Below are 22,590 nucleotides of genomic sequence, written 5' to 3' on the forward strand. Positions count from 1 at the left end.
TCCACTGAGAAGTTCTCAAAATTGTGCCCTACAGCCAGAGATGTAGAGAGAGACAACATATACTCAGACAAGAGAATGGAAAAGTTAATAAAGAAAGACATGAATAAAATCCTAGCAAAACATCTTCTGATGTTTAAGTAGAGGAAAATCATTGTCTGTCTGCTCTCTGTAAATTATTCTATAACCTGTACTTTCTGAATGGCTTTCCTTCCATATTCAGCTTCTTTTTTCTTTTCTTTGTTTTTTTCTCTCTCTTTTTGGGGAGCAACGGTGGTATCACGCATCATAAGAAAATACATATTTGATCCCTTCCTCTCCTTCTGGGCTATCACCTGTTTAATATTTTTTTCAATAGCTTTTATGTTTATGAGATACTTATTGACTTTTTGAGCTGTTCCTTCAGAGCGTGGCCACCAGCTTCTCAGCGTTAGTGAAGAGACTACTTGCTCTGCTCTGGTACAGGACAACATTGATCAAAAGATTTCTGGATTTAAATTGGTTTTTGATGAAACCTTTTATACCAAGACTAAGATATTAGATTTTGTACAAAATTTAAGAATAAGCATTTTTTAGGAAAAAATTCTGACGTTTGCTTCATATCCCCAGTCATATTTCACATTCTCTGTTCAGTGACTGTGCCAGTGTTCAGAGCTGTAATTCAAAGCATTTCTAGTTTTCAGAAGGCAGAATGGCATGATACCAGGGAAGTTCATGTAGCCTATAGAAGCATTGGAGCCCAGTAGAAAATAGACCCCTTATTAGTAAGATGAGCTAATTCTTAATCCAGACCAACTTGTTTTGAAACAAACAGTAAACATTCAGAAAGGTTTGATACAGGAAGTGGATGTGAATTGAATTCCAGTTTTGTAGTAAGATTCCAACTCATAAATGAGCTAAACTTGACACTTACATGCCCTCAGGCTTTGGTAGATTTGAAAATACACATTTAAATTATGGTGGTCAGTTCCATCACTATTTTTAAGATGCAGCTATTCACAGGAGGGAAAGGTGAATCTAAAAGGAGCTCCTGTATTCTCACTGTCTTTTTTTTCCTTAAAATACTTGCATGTGACAAGTTACTGCCTGGAAACAAAATGCTATTGTTGGAGATAAGGGTCAGGCTGCAAAGCACAGTAGGATTTAGGCTCAACAGAGGGTATTTTTTCCAAATACTCATGCTATAATAATAGTTCAGGCCAAAAATACCTTGTTTATTCCTGTTACAGTTTTCTGTTTAAAAGGTTAAAAGATGAGAAGATAAGCTCATTCCTATTTCAGTTTGTCACACCTTCAAAACAGGAGCATTGCTTTTATGTTTTAGAAAATATCACCAGCATCTGACTTAAAAATAAGTAAATAAATAAATAATACGCTGTAGGTCCTCTTACTTTGAGAGCTGTAATACATGTCAGAACTGCACTTTGTTTTCTCTGAATCCCATGTGAAGTCACTATAGTATGCCTTTTTTAGTTTTATATGATCTTAATGTGAAATTTTCCCCAATTTTCACTATGAGCTAATGCATTTGGTAGACATAAATGGCATAGTGAGATTGTGCAAGAAAATATCATGACATGCAACATACTTAACAAAACTTGTGTCAATGAACTAAACATAGGAATCATTTTAAATCTAAATTTTGGTAGAAATAGCAGGATGAATGTAGAAATTTAGCTTAATTTTAAACCAAAAACAGAAATATAGAAAACTGTGAATGTTCTGGTATTGAGTAAGTGCACTTTTTTGTCCTCAGAGTTTATTTATATATTTTACTTTAAATATTCAAAACATGGTATAGTGTCATGTCAATGCAGTGTGACCCAAAATTTTTCTTTCTTCTGAGATAGAAAAACTGAAGAATAAACAAGTAGGGGCACAGTCTGTAATTTGTATTTCTAACTTTAGATAAAACACATTGCATCACATTATTCAACTACTCACAAGGAGATACTGCATGAATACATGACAAAGCTTTACTCAGAGAACCCAGCAGCTTTCTACCACACTTTGGACTTTGCTGTTACCCATAGAGCTATTTATAAACCAGGTAGGTGGGCAGAACTGTGAAGAATGTAGATTCAAATCATTTCTGCTCTGCAGTACATCTCAAAGCTTATACATAGCAAACTCTTTAAACTAGGAATAATTTCACCCATAGGAAGCTATTCCAGAAAAAAAACACATAAATTGCCCACAGAAATATGGCCTGCAGCCTTCAGCCTACATTGAGAATTTAAAATTCTTATCCTCATTGTGGCTAATGACAAGTTTACATATCACAGTGTCTGACAGCATTAAATTCAGCACACTAGGACTCAAGCATACTAAGCCACCATTTTGGCTAAAAAAAAAAAATCACAGCCATTTACATTTGAATTAAAAGTATCTAGGTCATTCCAGAAATAAAGCTTGTAAATATCTAATTGATCAGGAGTCAAATGGATGGGACCATATATAGTGCCCAGAAGCAAGACAAATGGCGATTGGCACAATCTGGAGCACGGGAAGTTCCACTTGTCAGTGAGTTGAAACTTATCTAGAGTACTGTGTTCAGTTTTGGGTTCCTCACTACAAGACATCGAGGCCCTGGAACATATCCAGGGAAGGGCAACAAAACTTGTGAGGGGTCTGGAGCACAAGTCTTATAAGGAACATCTCAGGGAGCTGGGATTGTTTAGCCTGGAGAAGAGGAGGCTCAGGGGAGACCTCATTGCACTCTACAACTTCCTGAAGGGAGGTTGTGATGAGGAGGGACTTGGCCTGTTCTGACAGGCAACAAACAGGACCCGAGGAAATGGCCACAAGTTGGATCAGATGAGGTTTAGACTCATAAGAAGGAATTTTTCCTCTCAGAGAGTGGTCAGGTACTGGAATGGCCTGCCCAGGGAGGTGGTGGAGTCATCATCCCTGGCAGTGTTCAAGAGTGGTGTTAATGGTTTTTCTGTAAATGGAGTTGGACTAGATGATCTTGTAGGTCCTTTCCAACCTTGTGATTCTATGATTCTATGATTCATTTTTTTGAGTGTGACAGAGCACTGGAACAGGGTATCCAGAGAGATTATTGAGTCTCCTCTGGAGAAATTCAAAACCTGTCTGGACACTTTCCTGTGTACTCCCTGTAGGGGATCTTCTTTAGCTGAGCTAAGGAAACTGATGGATTGGATGATCTCCATCAGCCCCTTCCAACCCCCGTGATTTGGTGACTTATCTAGGAATCTTTGACAACATAGCTTGTGTGATTGTCACCAGGCTGAGAAGTTTCTAAGAACAGAGATAATATACTTTTTCGAGGTTGTGTTCAGCTGTTCCACTGTACAAATGTATGAGTTTTCAGTTTGTGAAGCATCTGTGAATAAAGCATGTCTTTTCTATTTAACTGTCATTTCAGACTGAGTAAATGATTCATGATAGTGCTTTGGTCATGATTGCTTTGTTGTGACTTGTTAGGATTTGAAATCCAAGCTGTTTTGACATGCATTAGCAGTGTGTTTGTTTCATTATTGAATAAACTTAATTTTTGGAATTTATTTGCATATACAGAACTTGGTATAAAAATACCAATAAATATTTTGCTATACTCATTTTCAAAACATCACAATAGCAATCAATCTTGTCAGTAAATTTATTTTGTACAAAATTTGCTGAAAGCAAACATAAAATAAATGATTTTTCTTCTCTAACCTTGCCAACTCCCACCAAGTGGAATTCAAAATGGAGCTTGAAATCAGTTTAAGGTTTGCTTTCTAATTGTATATGACCAAAAAACCAAATACATTAAATTGTCACTTAATTTCACCAAAGCATTGTACTTAACCTAGATTCATTAATGAAGTAGTCAGTATTTTTGCAGTCTTTTTATTTATTTATTTATCATGCAACTATGAATTACATAGGTTTTTGTAATATGTGCATTTCCTCATTTGTAGTATGTCATTTCAGTTGTCTCATTGCTTTAAGCACATTTACAATTTCCAGAACATTATTATTTGTTCTTTGGATTTGAATCTGCATAGCCAATAGCTAAGCATTCTTGTACTAATCCTATGGTGCATATGTGCTGGAATTTTGGTCCTATGAGTTGTATGACTGGAGGCATAACACAATGAGGAACTTTACAATACTGGGGTAATTTATAGCTGTTAGGATCTTGGACTGTGGTTTGAGTCACCTGGTTTTCTTCCTGCAGTAATTATCATACTTATTCTATTTTAATTTATAAATAATTTAGAAAAGACCTCTTCCTATTCTGTATTTAAATTCCTTGAAGACAATGTATCTTTTACTTTTCTTCTTTGCTTATAAATGAATTTTTCACTAGCAAGTATTTTATGCTTAGCATATTTCTAAAATTTACTATCACTGATTTCACTGACTGTCATTTCTGATTTTAGTTATTTTTTAAATTATCTATTTATACCATACAATTCTGCATAGCACACACAATCAAGCGCTCACAAATGTCTTTCAGTTTTTCTAGCAGCTTTAATTCTTTACAACTGCCAAAATGTCATTTAGCTCAGTTGGAAACTTTTCCCTTAAGACTTTTCATACTATTATTCAAAAACCATCTGATAAAGTGTGATAGAAGTGATAGCAAGTGCTATAGGTTACATTGCTTAAAGTGTAACTAGAAATAGTGCTCTTTCATGTCCTTTTTCTTCATCAGTTTTTGTGAAGCAAGTTATGATTGTCAAAGGTCTATGTGCTGCAACATGCAAAGCTTTCAAACTACCAGGCCATCTCATACCAAAGCACAAGATGAATCCAAGACAAACAAAGCAAAATACTATTGGTAGCAGAATTTGAAAATATATTTTCCCATAAACTGGGAAAAGGCACAAGGTGATAGTTTCATCTGAATTTTCTCATTAAAAATCAGAGGGAAAACAAATTTTCATGAAATATTTATTTTCAAATCAAGTGAACCAGCTGCATTATTTTTACTATTTTTATCTTAGCAGCATTACCAAATGATAGACAATTTTTAAAATGTGTTTTTACAGTCTCAGTGTGGAGTAGAGAAAACCCAGTAGACAAAGCATACTGTGCAGAAAGAATATTTATCAACAAGTTTCTTTCATGTTTATGCTGTCAGGATGGTTTTCTGGCTTTTTATAGTTACAGGTTTTGTTTTTTTTTAATTCTCATTGTCATTCTTGGTCTTGCCTACCTAGTTTATATTTAGATTTAGGATTAAAGCAAATGATCAATTAGAGCTTCTGAACTTGAAGATTCAATGAAAATACTCTTTTTCTTCATGACAACAAAGCTTGAAAACAGTGGGGATTTGTCTGAGCAGGAAGCCACTAATTTGGGACTGGCTGGGCATTTGCTTCTGCATCACATATCTTGTGTGTAGGTATATATGTGCGTGTATATATATATATATAAATCATAATTGTTATCTTCTTTTCCTCTTTTTTTTCTTTCTGTCTTGATATATAGTTTTGATCTCAACCTATGAGCCCTACTTTGTTTTGTTTTGTTTTGTTTGTTGTGTTTTGTGTGTCTTTTGTGGTGCTGAACTTTCTGCAGATTTAAACTACAACATCAGGTTTCAGTGGCAGCTGACCACTCAGAATTTGGATGCAGAAATAAAGCCTCCCTGTGCTGATTTTAGACTGACATTCCCTAGCAGCAAGGCAATGAAAAGTGATTTAGTGATTTCTGAAAAGTCAGAAATTTACCTTATGGTAAATTAATGGTAGGTATATTACAGAGTGACTGAGTCTATTCTGACTCACCGGCAGTAAAAAAGCAAACACCAGACTAGCGTTATGCCTGAAGACTCACAACAAAGCAAAGCTAGTTAAGAGGTTTGCCAGGTAATTGAATTGTGGTTGCAATCCAGCACCTGATAACTGCTCCATGGTGACTGTTAGGATGAGCAGTGACAAATTACTCTATGAACTGTTCAGTCCCATCTTGAAAATGTAGACCTGCCTGTGAGTTACTGCCATATATCCTTTTCCCACAGTCTCTGTAAAATATGTGGCAACAATCTTGTCATTTTTGCATATTCAAGTATTACTGTGAGGAAGCCTGTGTAACTTGGCCAACTTTAGTGCGTTGCAGTATGCAATGATATCTTGTCCTCTGCCGAAAACATGCAGTTTTTCTAGTGATTAATACAGTACAGATCATGCATACACATTTGCTAACATGGCCTTTGCTAATATACAGCCATTGTATTTATTGAATGAAATACCCCTGCATCCATTTGGTCGCTAAATTGAAAGGCTTGTTTCACTCTTGTGCTGACTTGAAGGTGGGAATATTCTGAAAAGGCAACGGTATTGTTATACATTCACCTTCTCCTAAATATCTGCAGAATTTCTGTTTGATACTGCAGCAAGGGCAAATCCAAGTAAGTAATTTGTTTATTTGCTGGGCTTGAATGTGTTGTATTCAGCTGAATAATTTTATTCTAGAGAGGAACACAAAACATCAGTAAAGCATGGGAATAAAAAGAAGTCTTAATAGGTGATAACCAAGATAACTAGTATTAATATCTAATTAAAAAATGTGAAGAATTGGTATTTCTCATATTTCACAAAAATATAAATTATGACTTCTAGTATTTTAAGATGGTAATGATTGTTTCATATTAGTTAAACAGGCACAAAGTGTGCTATATAAATGCATTTCTATTTCAGCATTATTAAAATACATGTGAGGATTCTTCTCACATTTACATATTTTCACAAATTCAAAAATATTTAAAGTCATTTTTGCAGTGACTTTTTAAATACACACTATATACTCCTATACAATAGATATTTTCTATGTGTGTTAGTGCCCTCTACAGGATAAACAAATACAGTTTCTAAATATTTGATTAAAATATATCAATGGCACTCTAATTGCTATATAGTAAAAAAGATATAGTAGATCTATTTTAAAAACCTGGATAATAGCCCTACTGCTTCATGGTTTCCTTTTGCATAAATAAAAGCCAAGTAAACCGTAAGAACACAGCAGTAATTATCGCATAATTGTAACAACTTTTCATTATGCTGTGGTAATGGTAATGTAAAGTGCAGAAGTGAATGCGTATAGGACATGCATATGAAAAAGCTTCCTTTGGAAATGTTCTTTCTCACATTTTGTAGATTCTTCTACCAAATCTCTATTCTTACATGTTTGTAAGGTGTGAACATTACTTAGAAAACTAATGATGTTGGAGTCACACTCACGTTCTGCAGCTCAGATTCCAACATTTTGAGATTGCGTTTTTGAAGAACATAAAATCTTACTTGTTAGTAGATAGTGCTGGTATCTCAGAGAAGTAGAAGTATGACTGAAGGTAGAAATGGCAAGAAGTACAGAAATGAGAACAGTGTAGCTAATTGGGATTATATAACTTGTCTTTGACATTTTTATATTTTTGTAATTTTGTACAGTTTGAAGGAAGACAGAATATATAATTCACATTCCAGTTTTTAGTAATACTACGTATCAGCTGCTAATCAGAGCCAACTTGGATCTTCACTCAAAAAGGAGTTGTTTTTGATCTAAAGTAGAAAATGGTGGTGATCACCTGAAAGGTCTTTGTTACTTTGTACATTTATTTATTTATTTATTTATTTATTTATTTATTTATTGTATTCAAGGAGCTAAGAAAGGGCAGAGCCAGAAAACTGTACTTTTGATTATATTTTTTTACCAAGTTAAAATTATTAAATAACTGAGATATAGAATTCTGTTTTAGACTTTGAAGGAAACTGTATTAACATTCCTGTCTATATAGTTGAGAAGCAGTACATAATAAGACTTCTTAGGAAAGTTCAAAATCAGGTAATATCATTAGTTGCTCTTGAAACCAGGAGAGAAATAGATTTTTCATTCACACATTTACCTCTGCAGGATACCAGTTTTTCCTTAATATTCCATACAAATGCAACACATTTTACTTCTAGTGAAAATTAAGTTCAAGTGTTTAAGTAATTTGAGTATTTAAGGCCTTCATTTTGTATGTGGGACTTCCAAGTTCATATCCTGTTCTTTCATATTCTAGGTCAGTCCACTGGTTACTGAGCTACTGACTATTTGATAGTCTTCTCATTCACTGATTGTCTCGCTCTAATTTACAGGAGGGAGGCAAGGTTCTTTGATATATGTATACTCGGTGTGAGATTAAGAAGCAACAGTTCAAATGTTGGTCTAACCGACTGATTAAAGTCCTAGCTGCTTTTAGGGAGGTGGGGAAGGGAAGGTAGGCAATAGGGAAAGTAGGAAATATAAGCAAGGAGTCTTTGCGGAGAGCAAGAGATAGCCACCACCATGGGTCCAGCGAGGTACACAGTAGGTCCGTTGATCTCAGGAACTCGTCTGATCACCGCAGGGGATGGGAGACAGCCAGGGAGCTCCACAGCAAGCCAGCCTCGGGGGTTCTTCCGACGAGGTTTTCCCCTCAGGGAATTCTCCATCAAAGGTGTCTTTGGGAGTTTGTCTCCAAAGTCCCCAGTTTAGTGAGGGCCTTTTATCCCCCATTTCGGTGGGGTTTTTTTCTTCTTCTCTGAAGTTTGAGGATTACAGTTCAGCATTTTTGGGAATGTATCTCAAGCAAACACTGCACTTCCAAACATGCAGGCAAACACACTTTGAAAAAGGGTTTAAAACCAGCTTTTGTGACATTCCTGGCCCACAGATAAGCCAGTAAGGAGGGGGGTCTTTGTTGCCAGACTCAAGCATTATTGCCTTCTGCAGTGGTCAGATCCTTCGAGCAGCACCCCTGAAGAAGACTGCTCGTCCTGCTTCTGCTTATCTTTTCAATCTTAAGCAGAAACACTATGGCGCAATAACACCCACCATTCACCCTCCTAGATAGTTAACAGTCGCCAGTCAGAGTCTTATCATCAGAAAGGCCTCATGAAGCAAGCTTTGAGACAACAAAAGAAAAACAGTTCTGTCCTTTACACTGATTCATTCATTTTTCATCAAGGAAATGACAATTCTAATTTGTTACTGATTAAGTATTTATTAGAGTATAAGCTTATGCTTTTCAGATCTTAGGGACCACTTCTAAAACCAACTGAAAACAATCTCCCTTTTTTTTCGAACAATTAAATACAAGAATAATATAATTTAAAATTAAATTTTTTGAAGGACAACGACTTCTACCGTTTTCCACTGCTGTGAATTCTGAATTCTTTGCATAATTTTAAGAAAAACAAACAAACAGAAAACCAAAACTCAACAAATCCAGACTAACATTTCTTTTTAGGAAGATAAATTATTGTTTCTGTTTTTTAACAAGTATTTACTGTGAAATTCAAACATAAAGTTTAAATCTATGTAATACATCTAGCTTTGGTAGTCTTTCAAGGAGACTATCAAAGAAGAAAATGGTTGTTGTCAATCCTTTCTATTTTCATATTTATCTGTCATGCATCGTACAGGAAAAATATAAATTCAATTATGTTATGACTATGCTAATTTCTTTTTCTTTTTTTTCTTTTTTTTTTTTTTTTTCCCAGAGTGATTCCCTTTTTTCAGTATAGTAAATTATGTAAAGTGTTGGCCATATATAGATTCTGGTTGCCAACTTTCAAGCAAGTATGTGTAAGTTAACAGAATATGTAGACATAATATAGTTTCACTTGCACTGCAAGATCTGCCTAATTGGGGTTTACTGCCCACCAGGACACTATATAGAAAGTATTTGTACTCAGTCCAAGTTACAATAACTTTAGGAGATTTTTATTGCAACTTAAGAATTATTCACTGGTGTGTGGATTTGCTTTGATCAAAATTTATTACGTTGAAGACAATGAATTTATTGAAGAAGTAACATTTCTTACCTAGATTAAAGGCTTAGTACAAGTCTTTATGTAAGGAAGGTTTCTATGCAGAAAATATGCATCAAACGTTTGTCATGTTCAAGGTCCTTGAGTAAAACTAAATCATTCATTTCACAAATTATTTTTAAACAATGGCTTATCTCTGAAGTCTTCAATTGCCTGGTGCCCATACTTTAATTTACATGTGAATAGCTGCATTTAGAGTCAGGTGTCTAAGTACTGCATCTTTCTGCCTGCATTATACCTCTAGTGTGGCCATATCAAAACCATACCTGAAACCTTTGATTTTTAGTCTTAGCCAATTTTGCTGCTGAGACTGACAAAATAACACCAATCACATTGCCACAGAACAACCCTATCTGCTTTCATTCTAGTTCTGTATGTTTCTGTAGGAAATGTATTAAAATTGAAAACCTTGAAGAGCTACACAATCAACATGTGATCCAAAGCATTCTGATTCCAATTTGTGCAATTGGAATAACTGGAAATTTAACAAAGAAAAGACTAATGTTTTTTGTGGTCTTTCTGTGATTATTAATCAGTCTAGATGAACATTTCTCCGTTTCATTTTCAGTCTGGCAGTGATCAACATTTCCAAGATCTTAGTTTTGAACAGTAGCTAAGTAATCCCATAAAGATACTCTAAAATTTTTGCTGTGTATGTATGGTAAAAGAATTAAGAACTGAGCTATTTTAATAGCAATTAAACTTTTAGAATATAGGGTCTGTTTTCAAGGTCTCTGCAGCGGTAAAGCAATCTTGATTAAATACTTATATTTTTTTTTCTGTGAAACGTGGTTACTTTAACTTTATGAATTTGAAATGAGTCAAATGGCAAGTCTCAAAGATGATGAATAATTTACAAATTCTTTCTTAAAATCTGTAACTCAGGGGACAAATTGGTATTAAGTCTAGCACTTGCCAAATTGTTGCACTTCATCACATTCACCTTTTGTTTCCAAAAAGCCTAGGGAAAGATCAAGGCAGTAAGATTCAGCGGTGCCTGTGCTACTGCAATGCTGCATAATCTGAGCACGTCAAAATGCTATACAAATCCATTGTCAGTACATTTGAGGTGATTTGCTTGCAAGAATAATGTGAGTGGGTTAATGTTAATATACAGTGGATTTTTCTCAGCAAAATAACTTATTAGTTTTTGATTCCTGACTCATTGGTTCTTTAGCCTATAATCTTTTTGCAGAGTATACAAGCTGTTTTTTATCATGCCTTTCAGATATTACGTCATTAAAAAGTTCCAGTCTTGATCTGTGATCTAACTCTAAAATCAAGGATCATTTGATTATTATATAAATGACAACACTGCCTCCATGTACATATACACAAGTGAATATAAATCCAGCACCAAGTACCAACAATGTAATTCTATTCTTTTTATGAAAGTCACAATTTCCCAAAAGCCTGAATTTCAGTGACCAGTAAATGAAGCAGAAATTAGTAGTTTACATCAGTCAATCTGAATTCTAACTATTCAGTTCTGGTTTCATTGGGAATGTGTGACTAGTTTTGCTTGTGCTGAAGGGATTACTTTGACCTGCTTTGTGTTAAAAAAGAAAAAAAAAAAAAGGAAAAAAAAAAAGTGTATTTTAAACATCTGCTGTATATAAAACTGCTATATATAAAGAATTATCTCTATAAATGCAGATCAGGACTTCTGGCATCTTTTGTGTTTTCTCCAGCAAACTCTATAGAGGCTGCTCTTTGAGCAGTAGATTGTGTTCACAGATGTTTCTCCCTTAGCAAAGTCTTTACTTAAGTCGTTCTTTCCAATGGAAACTGGAAGCTGGAGTAATGTTATTCAGTTAAACTTACAGCTTTGATTTTACATCCTTTGCACATACTCAGTGCCCTTGCTATTTTATTTCCTCTGAAGGGTTCACTTTCTGTAGCAATCCATTCTAACTCACATTCGAGTTCAGTCCCCTAACTACTTCCTTTTGAGATACACTTGAAAGGGCTTGAAGGTTCAAGTCTTTTTTATTTATCTTAATCTCTGTCTAGAATCTGACTCATCTCAAAGCAGGTCTTGGCTGTGACTCTGTAAGTCAGGGAATACAATTATTATATTCTTCTGTTATTTCTGTTAAAAAAATTAATAATAATAATTTACAATTGCGAGCAACTAAACATCTAAAATACAGTTTTTCCTTTAAAAAGTCATGTTATTCACTTTGAATCCTGACTTGTATTGTTATATAAGTACTATTCACACACACAAATAAATTACGTTTTTCTAGAACAGTTTCCTAAGCAATAGGAACTGTGCAATACTGAACTGTGTGATCTAACTTTTGACTGGAGTACCACAAAAGCAGAGTTGCTATATAATAAAACACAAATTAAAGGGCACCTTCCTATAGTTTATCTAATGTTCTGTATCTTTAAGTGATACTTATCCATGTTACCCATTTACTCTACAGTCCCTTTTTTTGATCCCACTATTTTACTGCAGCATATTCTGGTTGGATGTTTTCTCATTTTCCTTCCTAAAAATGAAATAAGTTTCCTGCATTTCTTCCAGTGTAAAGTAAAAGGGAGATGTTCCTTGAACTTCCTAGTTGTGAGCTTATTTTTCATGCATAAAGTATTTACCATGGGAACTGTTATGCTTTCAGATTTGATGGCAAACAAGGAGAAAAAAAACAAGTGGGATTATGTCTTTTAATAGTGCAGTCTGCTTGAACAAGACCATCTTTCTTTCTAAATTTCAGTTTCGTAAGGTGGGAAAATGGCTTCTAATTTTAAACAACTGCTGCTGAATATAAAACTGTTAACAGTAGCTTAGCAACAGCTGTCACTTATTTTCTTATCAGTTTTTGCCAATCATCTGTGGCACTTCCGATTCATTTGGTGCCCGATCCATCATTATTCTGTATATCTTCACATTAATTCTCTTCTTTCAAACATTAGAGATGTGGTTTTCTCATAAGGCTGCTATTCTGCTCAGTTATTTGCATCTTCATATCCCATTTCCACCTTCAAAAATACAAAAAGCCCTTGCTTTGTAGATATTCAATTATGCTATTAAAGAGTTGGATGGGATCTAGAACCACTCTAATGCTTTAACTCCATTGGAAGTCTTGCATGCTATTATAGATGGGATTTCAGTTTGGAGTAAAGGGAATTCAGGCTATATAAGCATATTACTAAACAGGTCTCTTAAAGGTAGCAAAATTGCCAGGAAATGTCAGGTTCAAAAAGAAGATCCTACTTAGTGCCTATATGAATATTTTTATATATAAAGAAATGCTTCTTTTTTTCCTGCTTGTTCTTCAGAACACTCAGCATTGTTTGTTTATAGCACACAGATTTGCTTCTTTTCTTGTGACATCTTCAAAGCTTCAGTTGTAATGAAATTGCTTTCCGTGTGCGTTGCTAAGATACTTATAATATGCATTGTTTTCTGGAGATGAAACCCTAAAACTTCATTTCTTTCAGAACTCACTCCTTCCTCTCTTGAATTCTCTGTTCCAGTAGAGCATTTGACAATGAAGTTTTTTGTTGGTGTTGTTTGTTTGTTTTATGAAAATGGATCTTAGAAGATGAATAATAACAATGACTTTCTGCCTTATGTACTCTCACATTTAATTATATTCTGGGACATCTTGTTCAGGATATTTTCTCTTGAACACTGTAAAGCTGTATTGATTAAACATTCTTTTATTCTAGTTCCAGCTCCTGGTAGGATTAATTTTCTAAAGGTTGTGTGAATATTGTGAAATATTTAAATATTAAAATAATTTTAAATGTAGAATTGTATTTAAATTTTTGAAACAATTACAGAAGCATTATTTGTGAAGCCATTAAGAAATATTGTTTGCATATTCTTAATAGGTTTCAGGGGTCAGAACAAAAGAAAATGTTACTTTTCCCAGCAAATTTAACAATCAACTATAATTATGCCAGAAAATTTCCTTTTTCTTATTTCTAGGCATACAATGTAAACAAACCACTTGTTTTAGACATATTTCTATTCAGTTCTTTTGTATTTATTGTCCATTGAAAAGCCTTTTGCATTATAGTTCTAGGCTATTTTTATTACACCATGCCTATGCTAACTTTATAATGTGTAAATTTACAGTCCCCTACCAAAATAAAACTAAATTTTTAAAACAAATTAAATAAACCAAACAATCCACAAAGGATATCTCAAATAAGTCTATTTGAGAACCATGATGGAAAGAGACTCTGGAGATGTGTCAGAGATTTAGGTTAGCAACTTCAGATGGAAACTTTTGAAAGACTGGGACCTCAATTTAAGTAATCAAGATGAGCATCATTTAAAAAGAGTAGTTACTTTAAAAGTGTGATTTTATTGATAGTTATCTATAAAGTGTTAAAATGAGCACTCAGGCAAGTTAAATTTATTTTTATGCATTTTAATTTTGAAATAAAGTATACTTTATTTTCTTTTTGTATTTTAGGAACAGAAGGGGCAGTGTTTGGACACTCCGTGGAGACCCCCCATATCAGAGCAGAACCTTCCCAAGACCTCAAGTAGGTGTTGTTCAAAGTGTTGTTTTAATATTAAGTATTCTTCAAAACTAATTACATCTTGATTTAAAGCAAATATGTGTGTAGTGATTTATACAGCCTATCTATGCAAAATGTAAAATACATTACTTTTTGAAACAACTTGTCTCCTGTAGCAGAATCCTCAAGTATACTTCCCCTGAATAGTCAGACATTTTCAGGATTAATTGACAACAGCACTGTTTAATATCATCAGATGCACATTTTATTTTCTTTTGAGCTGTCATTGAGTATATATCTAGATAAACAATTTGTTGTTGTTGTTTTTTAAATGGTATTTCAAAGTTGATGGGATTTTTTTTGAGTGCATCAAGTGTACACTTCAAAAAATCATTATCATGTTAATCTACACTTGCAAATATAAAACTGCAATAATGAGTATGTTACACTTATTCAAAAGTGTTAGAATAAGTAAACAGTAAAAAAATCAACTCTAAAGCTTACTAAAACATCTCTACACCATGAAAGATACAATTTAGAAATCTATACAGTGCAAGTTTTATCTTGAAGTGCATACACTTGCCCCAGTAAATATTGATCTGTAGTTAATACAAATAAGCAGAATATAGGACAATCACAGAAAATCAAAGGTCTTCTCTTGTGTTTCTCTCTGTAAACGTGGTAAGAAAAGGTTATTGTTTGAATTCTGCTAAGATTTCTAAATCTTATTTATCTCTTGTTTTACTTGCCTAGCATTGCAGGGGAAGTTCTGGTTAAATGTCCTTGCTAATATTTGAAAAGCTATTTAGGGTCATTGACAAGTAAGGACCATTGCAGAAATCATATGCAAGAAGCTGCCCACGAAGACAAATTTTTTGAGAAGCCCAGAACATTGGGAAAGAGGCTGAACTTTTCATACTTCAAAGAATGTGAAGACCATGCTTTGTCTAATTATTTCTGACATTTAAATAGTGATGCCAAAATGTAAATGCATGGTAAAACAGAAAGGCCTGTGTCTTCAGGATTAATTGAGTTAAAACCACCTAATGTTACTTGCGCAGCTTGTATTTCAGAGATTCACCACTCCTGCCTTTTGGCTTTATTCATTAGCACAATGATTATTGCTGCTGTATATTTTCCAACTCCACCATTCCTTCATCTCACTTTTCCAAGATAGACTTAATTAACAAGAATTCTGCTGAGTCTTCATTCAGTTTTTTGTCTGTCATTAATAATGGATTCAACTCAAGCAAAATAGATGAAGCAGCAACCCTTGCTGTCTGGTCAAGCAGAACTAGCATATGTGTAATTTTTATTTTATTATTATTATATTCCATATACAGTGTATTCTGAAAGGTTTTGTACATATGTGCTACTACGTGTTAGCTGGGATTCAGTGATACTCTCTTTTTGAAATGAATACAACTACCATTAGGGTAGAATTCTTGGTATTTTGCTTTCTAGAAGGTAACCTGCAAACCATTTTTTTAGCTTGTAACTTTCAAGAACTACAAGTAATGACATATTTGTATGATTGTTTCTGACAGTAAAATGCACTCAGATCATATATAAGTTTGAAAACTCCAGTTATCGCATACTTTTTTTAATCTTCAAATATTTTTTAAAAATACATTACAAAAAAATTTTGTTTTGTTTTGCTCTTTTAAATTGTGTTGTCGGAAAACAATGATTTACAATTGAAATGATTGTCTGATAAATATGCTGAAATAAATCAAAACAAATATTGATGCCATTTTCTGGCCTAAGGCCCAGTTAATAAAAGTATATGGACATTTTGAAATGATTTTACCTTCCAAAACAGAATAGTTGCATCCTAAATGCAGCTGGTCTTTGTCTCATGCTACATGCCAAAGAGTGCCTGAAAAGTGTAGATAATAGAGTTTCAGTGTTCTGATTTGGGTCCATTCACTGTTTAAGGTTTTAAAATATACTTAGTCAAATTGTCCAGCAAATAACACTGGAAGACTTTAAACATAGTATATTTTGGGGGGGATTTTTGAAGTTAATGGTGACATGAGAGAAAAATAATATAAATAATGAGCATCAGAAATCAAGATATGGGTATATTTTATTCAAAAAATAGGTGTTGGAATAAAATTTGTGACAGTGGATTTGTAAAACAGTTATCTGCTGAATTTAAAAAGTGGAAATTCTTGACAACCTTGATTGCTGCAAATGAAACTGAACTGTAAAATTTCAACTGCAACACAACTTTCACAGTGTTTGAGCTGAAACCTCTGGAATTTTAGCTCAATCTGTTCTGGACGAGAAGCCAGAAAGATGATGATTTATATTAGATCCAAATTTCTGAATCTTAACGTCTCTGACACTCCTTGTTCTATATCCAGAATTTGAAGTCTTCAGTCAAAGAACCATCTGTAATATATGATAATAAAAGATATGTTGTATAAAAAGGCAATTCAGATAAGATTTAAAAAGATAGAAAAAAAAAATCCTTCCTATGTGCCCAACCACTTTGTTCACATCTTACATTTTCAAATAATAAGTAACAAGGTTTTGCTTTCAGAAAACACTTTATACAAAATCCTTTGTGAAAGATGGTAAGCCCCTTTGCATTGAAACTCCAAAAACTAATTAAATCTGACTTTCATTAACTGGGATAAGGAGCATAAAAGAATCATGCCTTAGAAAAGGGAAAAAATCTGGTATTTTAATAGTTTAATCTTCATATTTCTCTTGCTAACTTTTCTCACAAGAACACAGTTAGGGAAACTAAACCACCAATATGATAGGCCCACAAATATAGGGTTTAGTCTAACAGTGCATTAAAACATGGTGCAATAATAGGTAATATCTATTCATAAAAGAGGGATACAGTAGTTAAATGCTGATAGTTTTGACCTCAATAACCTTCTTAATAAGGGAGTAAATTACTTTGTTGTTGCTCTCTGGAGATTACTGCAAATCAAATCTAATAGTTTTAATTCTCTGTCAAGCCTTGCATACTATTGACTACTAGGTAATCCTGCAAGCTAATGCTGAGCATAATGAGGTGGAAATTGATCAAGCAGTAAGGAAGACCCCAGCTAGTAGGATTCTACTTTTAAGTCTGACAAGAATTCAGAATCTTGTACCAGGGGTCTGTTTCAATTTGAGTTGCCTCATGGTTTCTTAAGGACTCTCTTTTGTGTCACTTTAATAGCAGTTTTCTAACAGGACAAAGTATGTATTCTGTAAAACCCTAAAACCATAGAATGCATCAGAAAGGAATTTTGACAATAAATTAAGAGCAGACAGAGAGTAACAAAAGAACAGGGAGTCCTCTGCTCATCTATTATGCGCAAAAATGAAATAATAAATTTCATCAAAACTGAGAAGATGAAATAGAGTGAAAAAACCCATCTTATTTCATATGTTATTTTTAAGGACCTCTGTTTCTTTCTTCCTTCTTAATATTAGTTCTTAATAGAGTGAAAATATTCAATATGTATCTTTTTAGAATTTATGGTTAGTGTTCAAATAATTATTTCAGTGTTTGGGTATATGTATTACAAAAATACACATTTGATTAGTTGAAAACAACAGTTGACCAGCTGTTAAAAAAATGATATTTTTCCACATACATGTTTGTACAAAATTGTGATTGATGTAGTGAAAATCAGGACAACTGACACAGTGTAATCAGCTTTATTTACAAATGATTTTATATGTGTATATAAAGCAAAAGACATTGAAATAAATAGATAAGAAGGAAATAAGTTAAGAATGTTAGTTCCTATTCAGATAGAATAGGCTCTTGAACTAGCAGAGCAATTTACTTTAGTATTCAGTGAGGATAATTATATTTCACTCAGGAGAAGGAAAAATGCTCCAGTGGGAGATGGGATTCAAAGGAAGAAAGTACTGCTGTCATAATAGATAGCAAAATTTACTGAATTTCATGTCATTAATGAGGTACTAATTAATCTCTGTCTCTTGTCTTTGCATGAGCTAAACATGAAAACAAAGTCAAAGAACCAAAATTTATGAACTTTTCGATCTGGAATATGAATTCCTTGGGCCTGATAGATTAGTAAAAGTAGCAGTTAATAGGTGAAAGGAATATTCTAGTAGGCCAGATCTATCGGGCTGGATTCATTGGTATGCAGGGCTTTGCAATGTTATTTAGAAAGATTCTTAAAGGAAATAATTCTTAACAACCTGAGGATAAGTAAAAATTGGAGTGAAATAGAAGGTGTCTAGATTGTGCCAATCCAAAGAAATGTTTTTCCCTCAATAAGGTATTTGATATTCTGGAAAACAGGAATTAAGTAGATCATCCCATCAAGTTCTATGTAAGGATTTCGATATAGTGCCATATCTAATGAGAAATAAAATAGTGTGCATTTAAAGAAAACGTAAGTGGTATATAATGGGGTTGTATAATTCAAATCCTTCCTTCCACCTTGATCGGTGATTGCAAAGCTGGTGTCTACAGGATTAATTTTATTTAAAGATTTAATTAAATTTCTCTATGAAAGAAGCATGCACTGAGTTCTCTTTAACTTTCTGATTTCTCTTTAACTTTCCTCTCATCACCTGATTATACTATCAAGCTCTTGTTTTAAAGATTTGCTCTCTTCAGCACACCTTACCTTATGCTGCTTCAGTTTTTCTGGTCCTTTAATAACATCACTGAGAAAAACTCTCCAATACTTTGGATTCCTCCCTTTTCCTCCTCAGTAACAATATACATATATTCTCAGTTAACATCTTTTTTTTTTTTTTTACCTGTGTCAGGAAATTATTTATCTGATTTGTTATCTATGTCACCTAAAATTAAAATGCTCTTATTTTGTATGTTGTTATTATAATGCAGTCTTGTTGAACTGAGGTTGGAGCCATGTATGGAGCAATTAGAAATCAGATTTGAATCCAGCAAGGTGATTTTAATGAAAATTCCAGGAGCTGTAATAAAGTCATGCTGACACACAGTCAGTAACATGTAGAGAATGGATATAATGGCAAATGCTGTTCTGAATGCTGTTCTAATTTAAATCTTGAAAGTTCCCTCTTTGTTTAAGTGTATTGTCTATGAGTAGAAAACTGGTTATGTTGATATTTAGTAGTTTGTGCTATTAGCTATTCCATAAGGTGTCTATTTAACTTTCTCTTATTTAAGGTCTTGCTGTGAAGTCACAAAATACAGAAAGCCAAACTGTGCCCTTAAAGGTTAGTTTCCCCACATATAGAGAGCTTCCTGTGAAGATATGAGAATTTTGCCTTTTGATAAAGGTTATCTGATGATCAGTGAATGACATTAAAGACTCACAAGGCCTGCACATCTTCCCTTGCATTTCAACAAAATCTTTGATTTCTTCCTGAAAATACATACATTTGGTTAAAAACATTGGAACACAGTAAGCTTCAGAAAAAAAAATAACTCTTCTAGCAGTGAATCACATGCAACTTGTATAGGGTATAAAGGTATCAAAACTATTTTTATTCATACATATATATGTAAATAATGAGATTGAAATGAATGAAGTCTTATATTCTGAACATTCTTATCATGATGTCAAAATGAACTAATCAAGAATCCTCTGTTTGAATGGTTCTAATATCTATAATCCTTTATGCATGCTGTTGGAGTTTGCTACCCAAGTTCCAGAAAATGGACTGTCTGAGAATACAAATGTTCAATACTTTCTGTCCTTCAGCAGACAAGGGTTTTTTCAATTTCAAAGTTTCCTTGAACATTAAAAAGCCTACTGTTCTTTTAATAGTATTAGAAGTAGGGGGGAAGTGTTTTGTGAAAAAAATCTTAATTCCAATTTGAAACAAAATCATTTCATTGGAATAGGAGAAAGTCACTGAATTCTATGGTGTTTTGGGTTTGGGAGTACCATTTTATATAGAAGTGAAAAAAGGGTTAATAAATTTTGGAACAACTGTTTGGAACATCACCACAAACAAAAAAAAAACTACCAAGTTTTGTTGGCAAGCCCATCTTCATATATTATGTATGTACTTGAAAGTATTGAAGTATCTCTTGAACCTTACATATCAAGATACACAGAGGGAAATGCGTGCCTGTATTACATGTGCATTCTCTAGTTGACAGTGTATTTTTTTAATCCTCCTTTTGAAATACAAATTCCAGATTACTAGAGGTTCACATTAGTCATTTTGCTAAATAGTGTGGACTGGATAGACATGAAACAAATTATTCACATTTGCACATGGGAATCTTCTTTCTTACTATTTTAGGAAATACCTTCTGCTAGTCAACAGAGCAAAATTATCATAGATTAATTATATCCCATGTGAGTTTGAGGGATGTGCAAGAAATAAATCTAAATTATTTATTAAAACCTAAAATTAAACCTTTTGTATCTTTTTTACTATTATTTTTCTCTAATACAATCTAGGTCAACTTGTAAACAGAAAATAACGGATGAAAATAAACGTTTCTGTACCTCTAATGAGAAATATTTTAATACCTTCAAAGGAATATACTCAAAATATTTCAAAACTTTTTCTTTTAAGCAATAATGCTTTAATGAATTCAGCCCAAATTCATGCAGCTTTGATCCTCTAAAATTCATCTCTCAAATTAGCCATTGATAATTAAAGAGAAAAAAAGCTCTTCTCCACTCTGAATAGATCTCCCTGCATCATATGTAGAGAACAGACAGATTATATTATTTGTTGTTTTAAGCATTTCTTCATCTTTCCTTAGAGTGTTGTAGATTCTGTTTACTAATAGCACTAGTTACCTTCTCCATCACAGCTGTTTCCTGCTTAGGAAAGCAAAATTTTATTGTACAATTAAGATTCTCTCACTGAAGTAAATGGCAGTGTAACAGGCTATCAATAAATGTGAAAGGAAAGCAAATTCTTGGTTTGCTATTCTAGTAACATGCTTTTCTTTAAAGGGATGAAATTGCAACACGGACTGTTACAATCATATTATAATAGAGATTAGAGCTTTCAGAAACATAACAAAAATATTTTAAAAAAGCTGCATATCAAATATAATTTATCTCAAATGATTGAATAAATAGTCTCTTACTGTATAGGCTTTTCTGTTTCCAGTAGCATGCAAAATATTGCATAACTAAGTCACTTGTCAGATGTATAGCTTCTGAGAAATAATAATAAGAAAAAGTACATTAGTAACTGTAAAACAGATACAAGGACTCAGTTTTATTAATAGATGGGTAGTATTTTAAAAGCTATTTTTCTGATCATCAACCATTCACTGATATTTCTACCAAAATATTTGATTTCAGGAAACTGCTAAAAAAATTAAAATTAAATTTAAAAAAAAAATAAAAAATCTATTGCCTGAAAAAGAAACTTCTCCAGAGTATAGCAAAGTCTGATATTAACAACTTCTTCTCAATTTCAGAAATTAATTTTCCAAATGTCTTCATTTTAAACAAATTGGAGGCTATTAAAATTCAGATAGATAATAAAACAATAATGAAACAGAAGGGAACAACTATACTACTGTTGTGTTTTGGAAAAAAAATAATGTTTATTTTACAAACAAGATTATAAATTATTTTTGTTTGATGTTCCTGAATAGACTTTTTCTGACATACTACTAGAAAACTTCTGATGTCTATTGGTCATTTTTTATCCTAATTATTAGAAGATGGGAGCTGAAATCAGTGGGAAATGCTTAAGCTTCTGAGAAATTAGTTTATAAATCACAGAAAATGTTGTTGAAAATTATGGATAGAACCTAAATGACAGGCATTTTTTGGATATGGCTTCCTTTTTTTTTTTTTTTTTTTCTTTCGTCATCAGAGTACTATTCAAGTCAAGCAATTCAAGTCTGTGTATGCTGACTGGATTGCAGAAGTCTGACCTAAATTGTCATGGAACTTCTACACCAGCATTATCTGCTATACACACCCTCCCAGCAAATTTTTAAGACACATAACAAAAAAATATTTGTTACATAGTGTGTAATATTGTACATAATGAAGTTTTCTTGATTTATAGCAATGGTTAAATTAGGCCTGAAAAGGGCCCTAAATTGGGCCTAAAAAGTTTTGGAATCTCTTTTTCTATTGTCTTATAGCCACCAGAAGTTCACATCAGACAACCGCTTGCAAAACACTGAAGTTCGTGATTAAAATTTTTATGATATTTTTATTCTATTTTCATGATATTCATATTCTTCCCTGATGCAAAGAAGCACAAAAACCTTCTGTTAACTTTTTCCTATATAGACAGTCAAGAAGAAGAAGAAGAAAAAAAAAAGGCTTAGCATGTACAAAGTACAGATTTTTCTACTAATGATTTACCTGAACACCTGCTT

General features: G+C 33.2%; 1 protein-coding gene across 11 annotated transcripts in view; it reads left to right on the forward strand.

Moving 5' to 3' along the window:
- Positions 1–22,590, forward strand: part of SGCZ (sarcoglycan zeta) — a 348,739-nt gene that overhangs the window by 312,698 nt on the left and 13,451 nt on the right. For all 11 annotated transcript variants that reach the window (XR_004306978.1, XR_004306979.1, XR_004306977.1 and 8 more), the window contains one exon: positions 14,246–14,318. Coding sequence is in view for 8 of the 11 variants with exons in the window: in XM_032444281.1 (XP_032300172.1) it covers positions 14,246–14,318 (73 nt within the window). In the remaining 3 variants the exon portion in view is untranslated. The remainder of the gene's footprint in view (positions 1–14,245; positions 14,319–22,590) is intronic.

Source organism: Coturnix japonica, chromosome 4 (assembly GCF_001577835.2).
Source record: "Coturnix japonica isolate 7356 chromosome 4, Coturnix japonica 2.1, whole genome shotgun sequence".
NCBI lineage: Eukaryota > Metazoa > Chordata > Aves > Galliformes > Phasianidae > Coturnix > Coturnix japonica.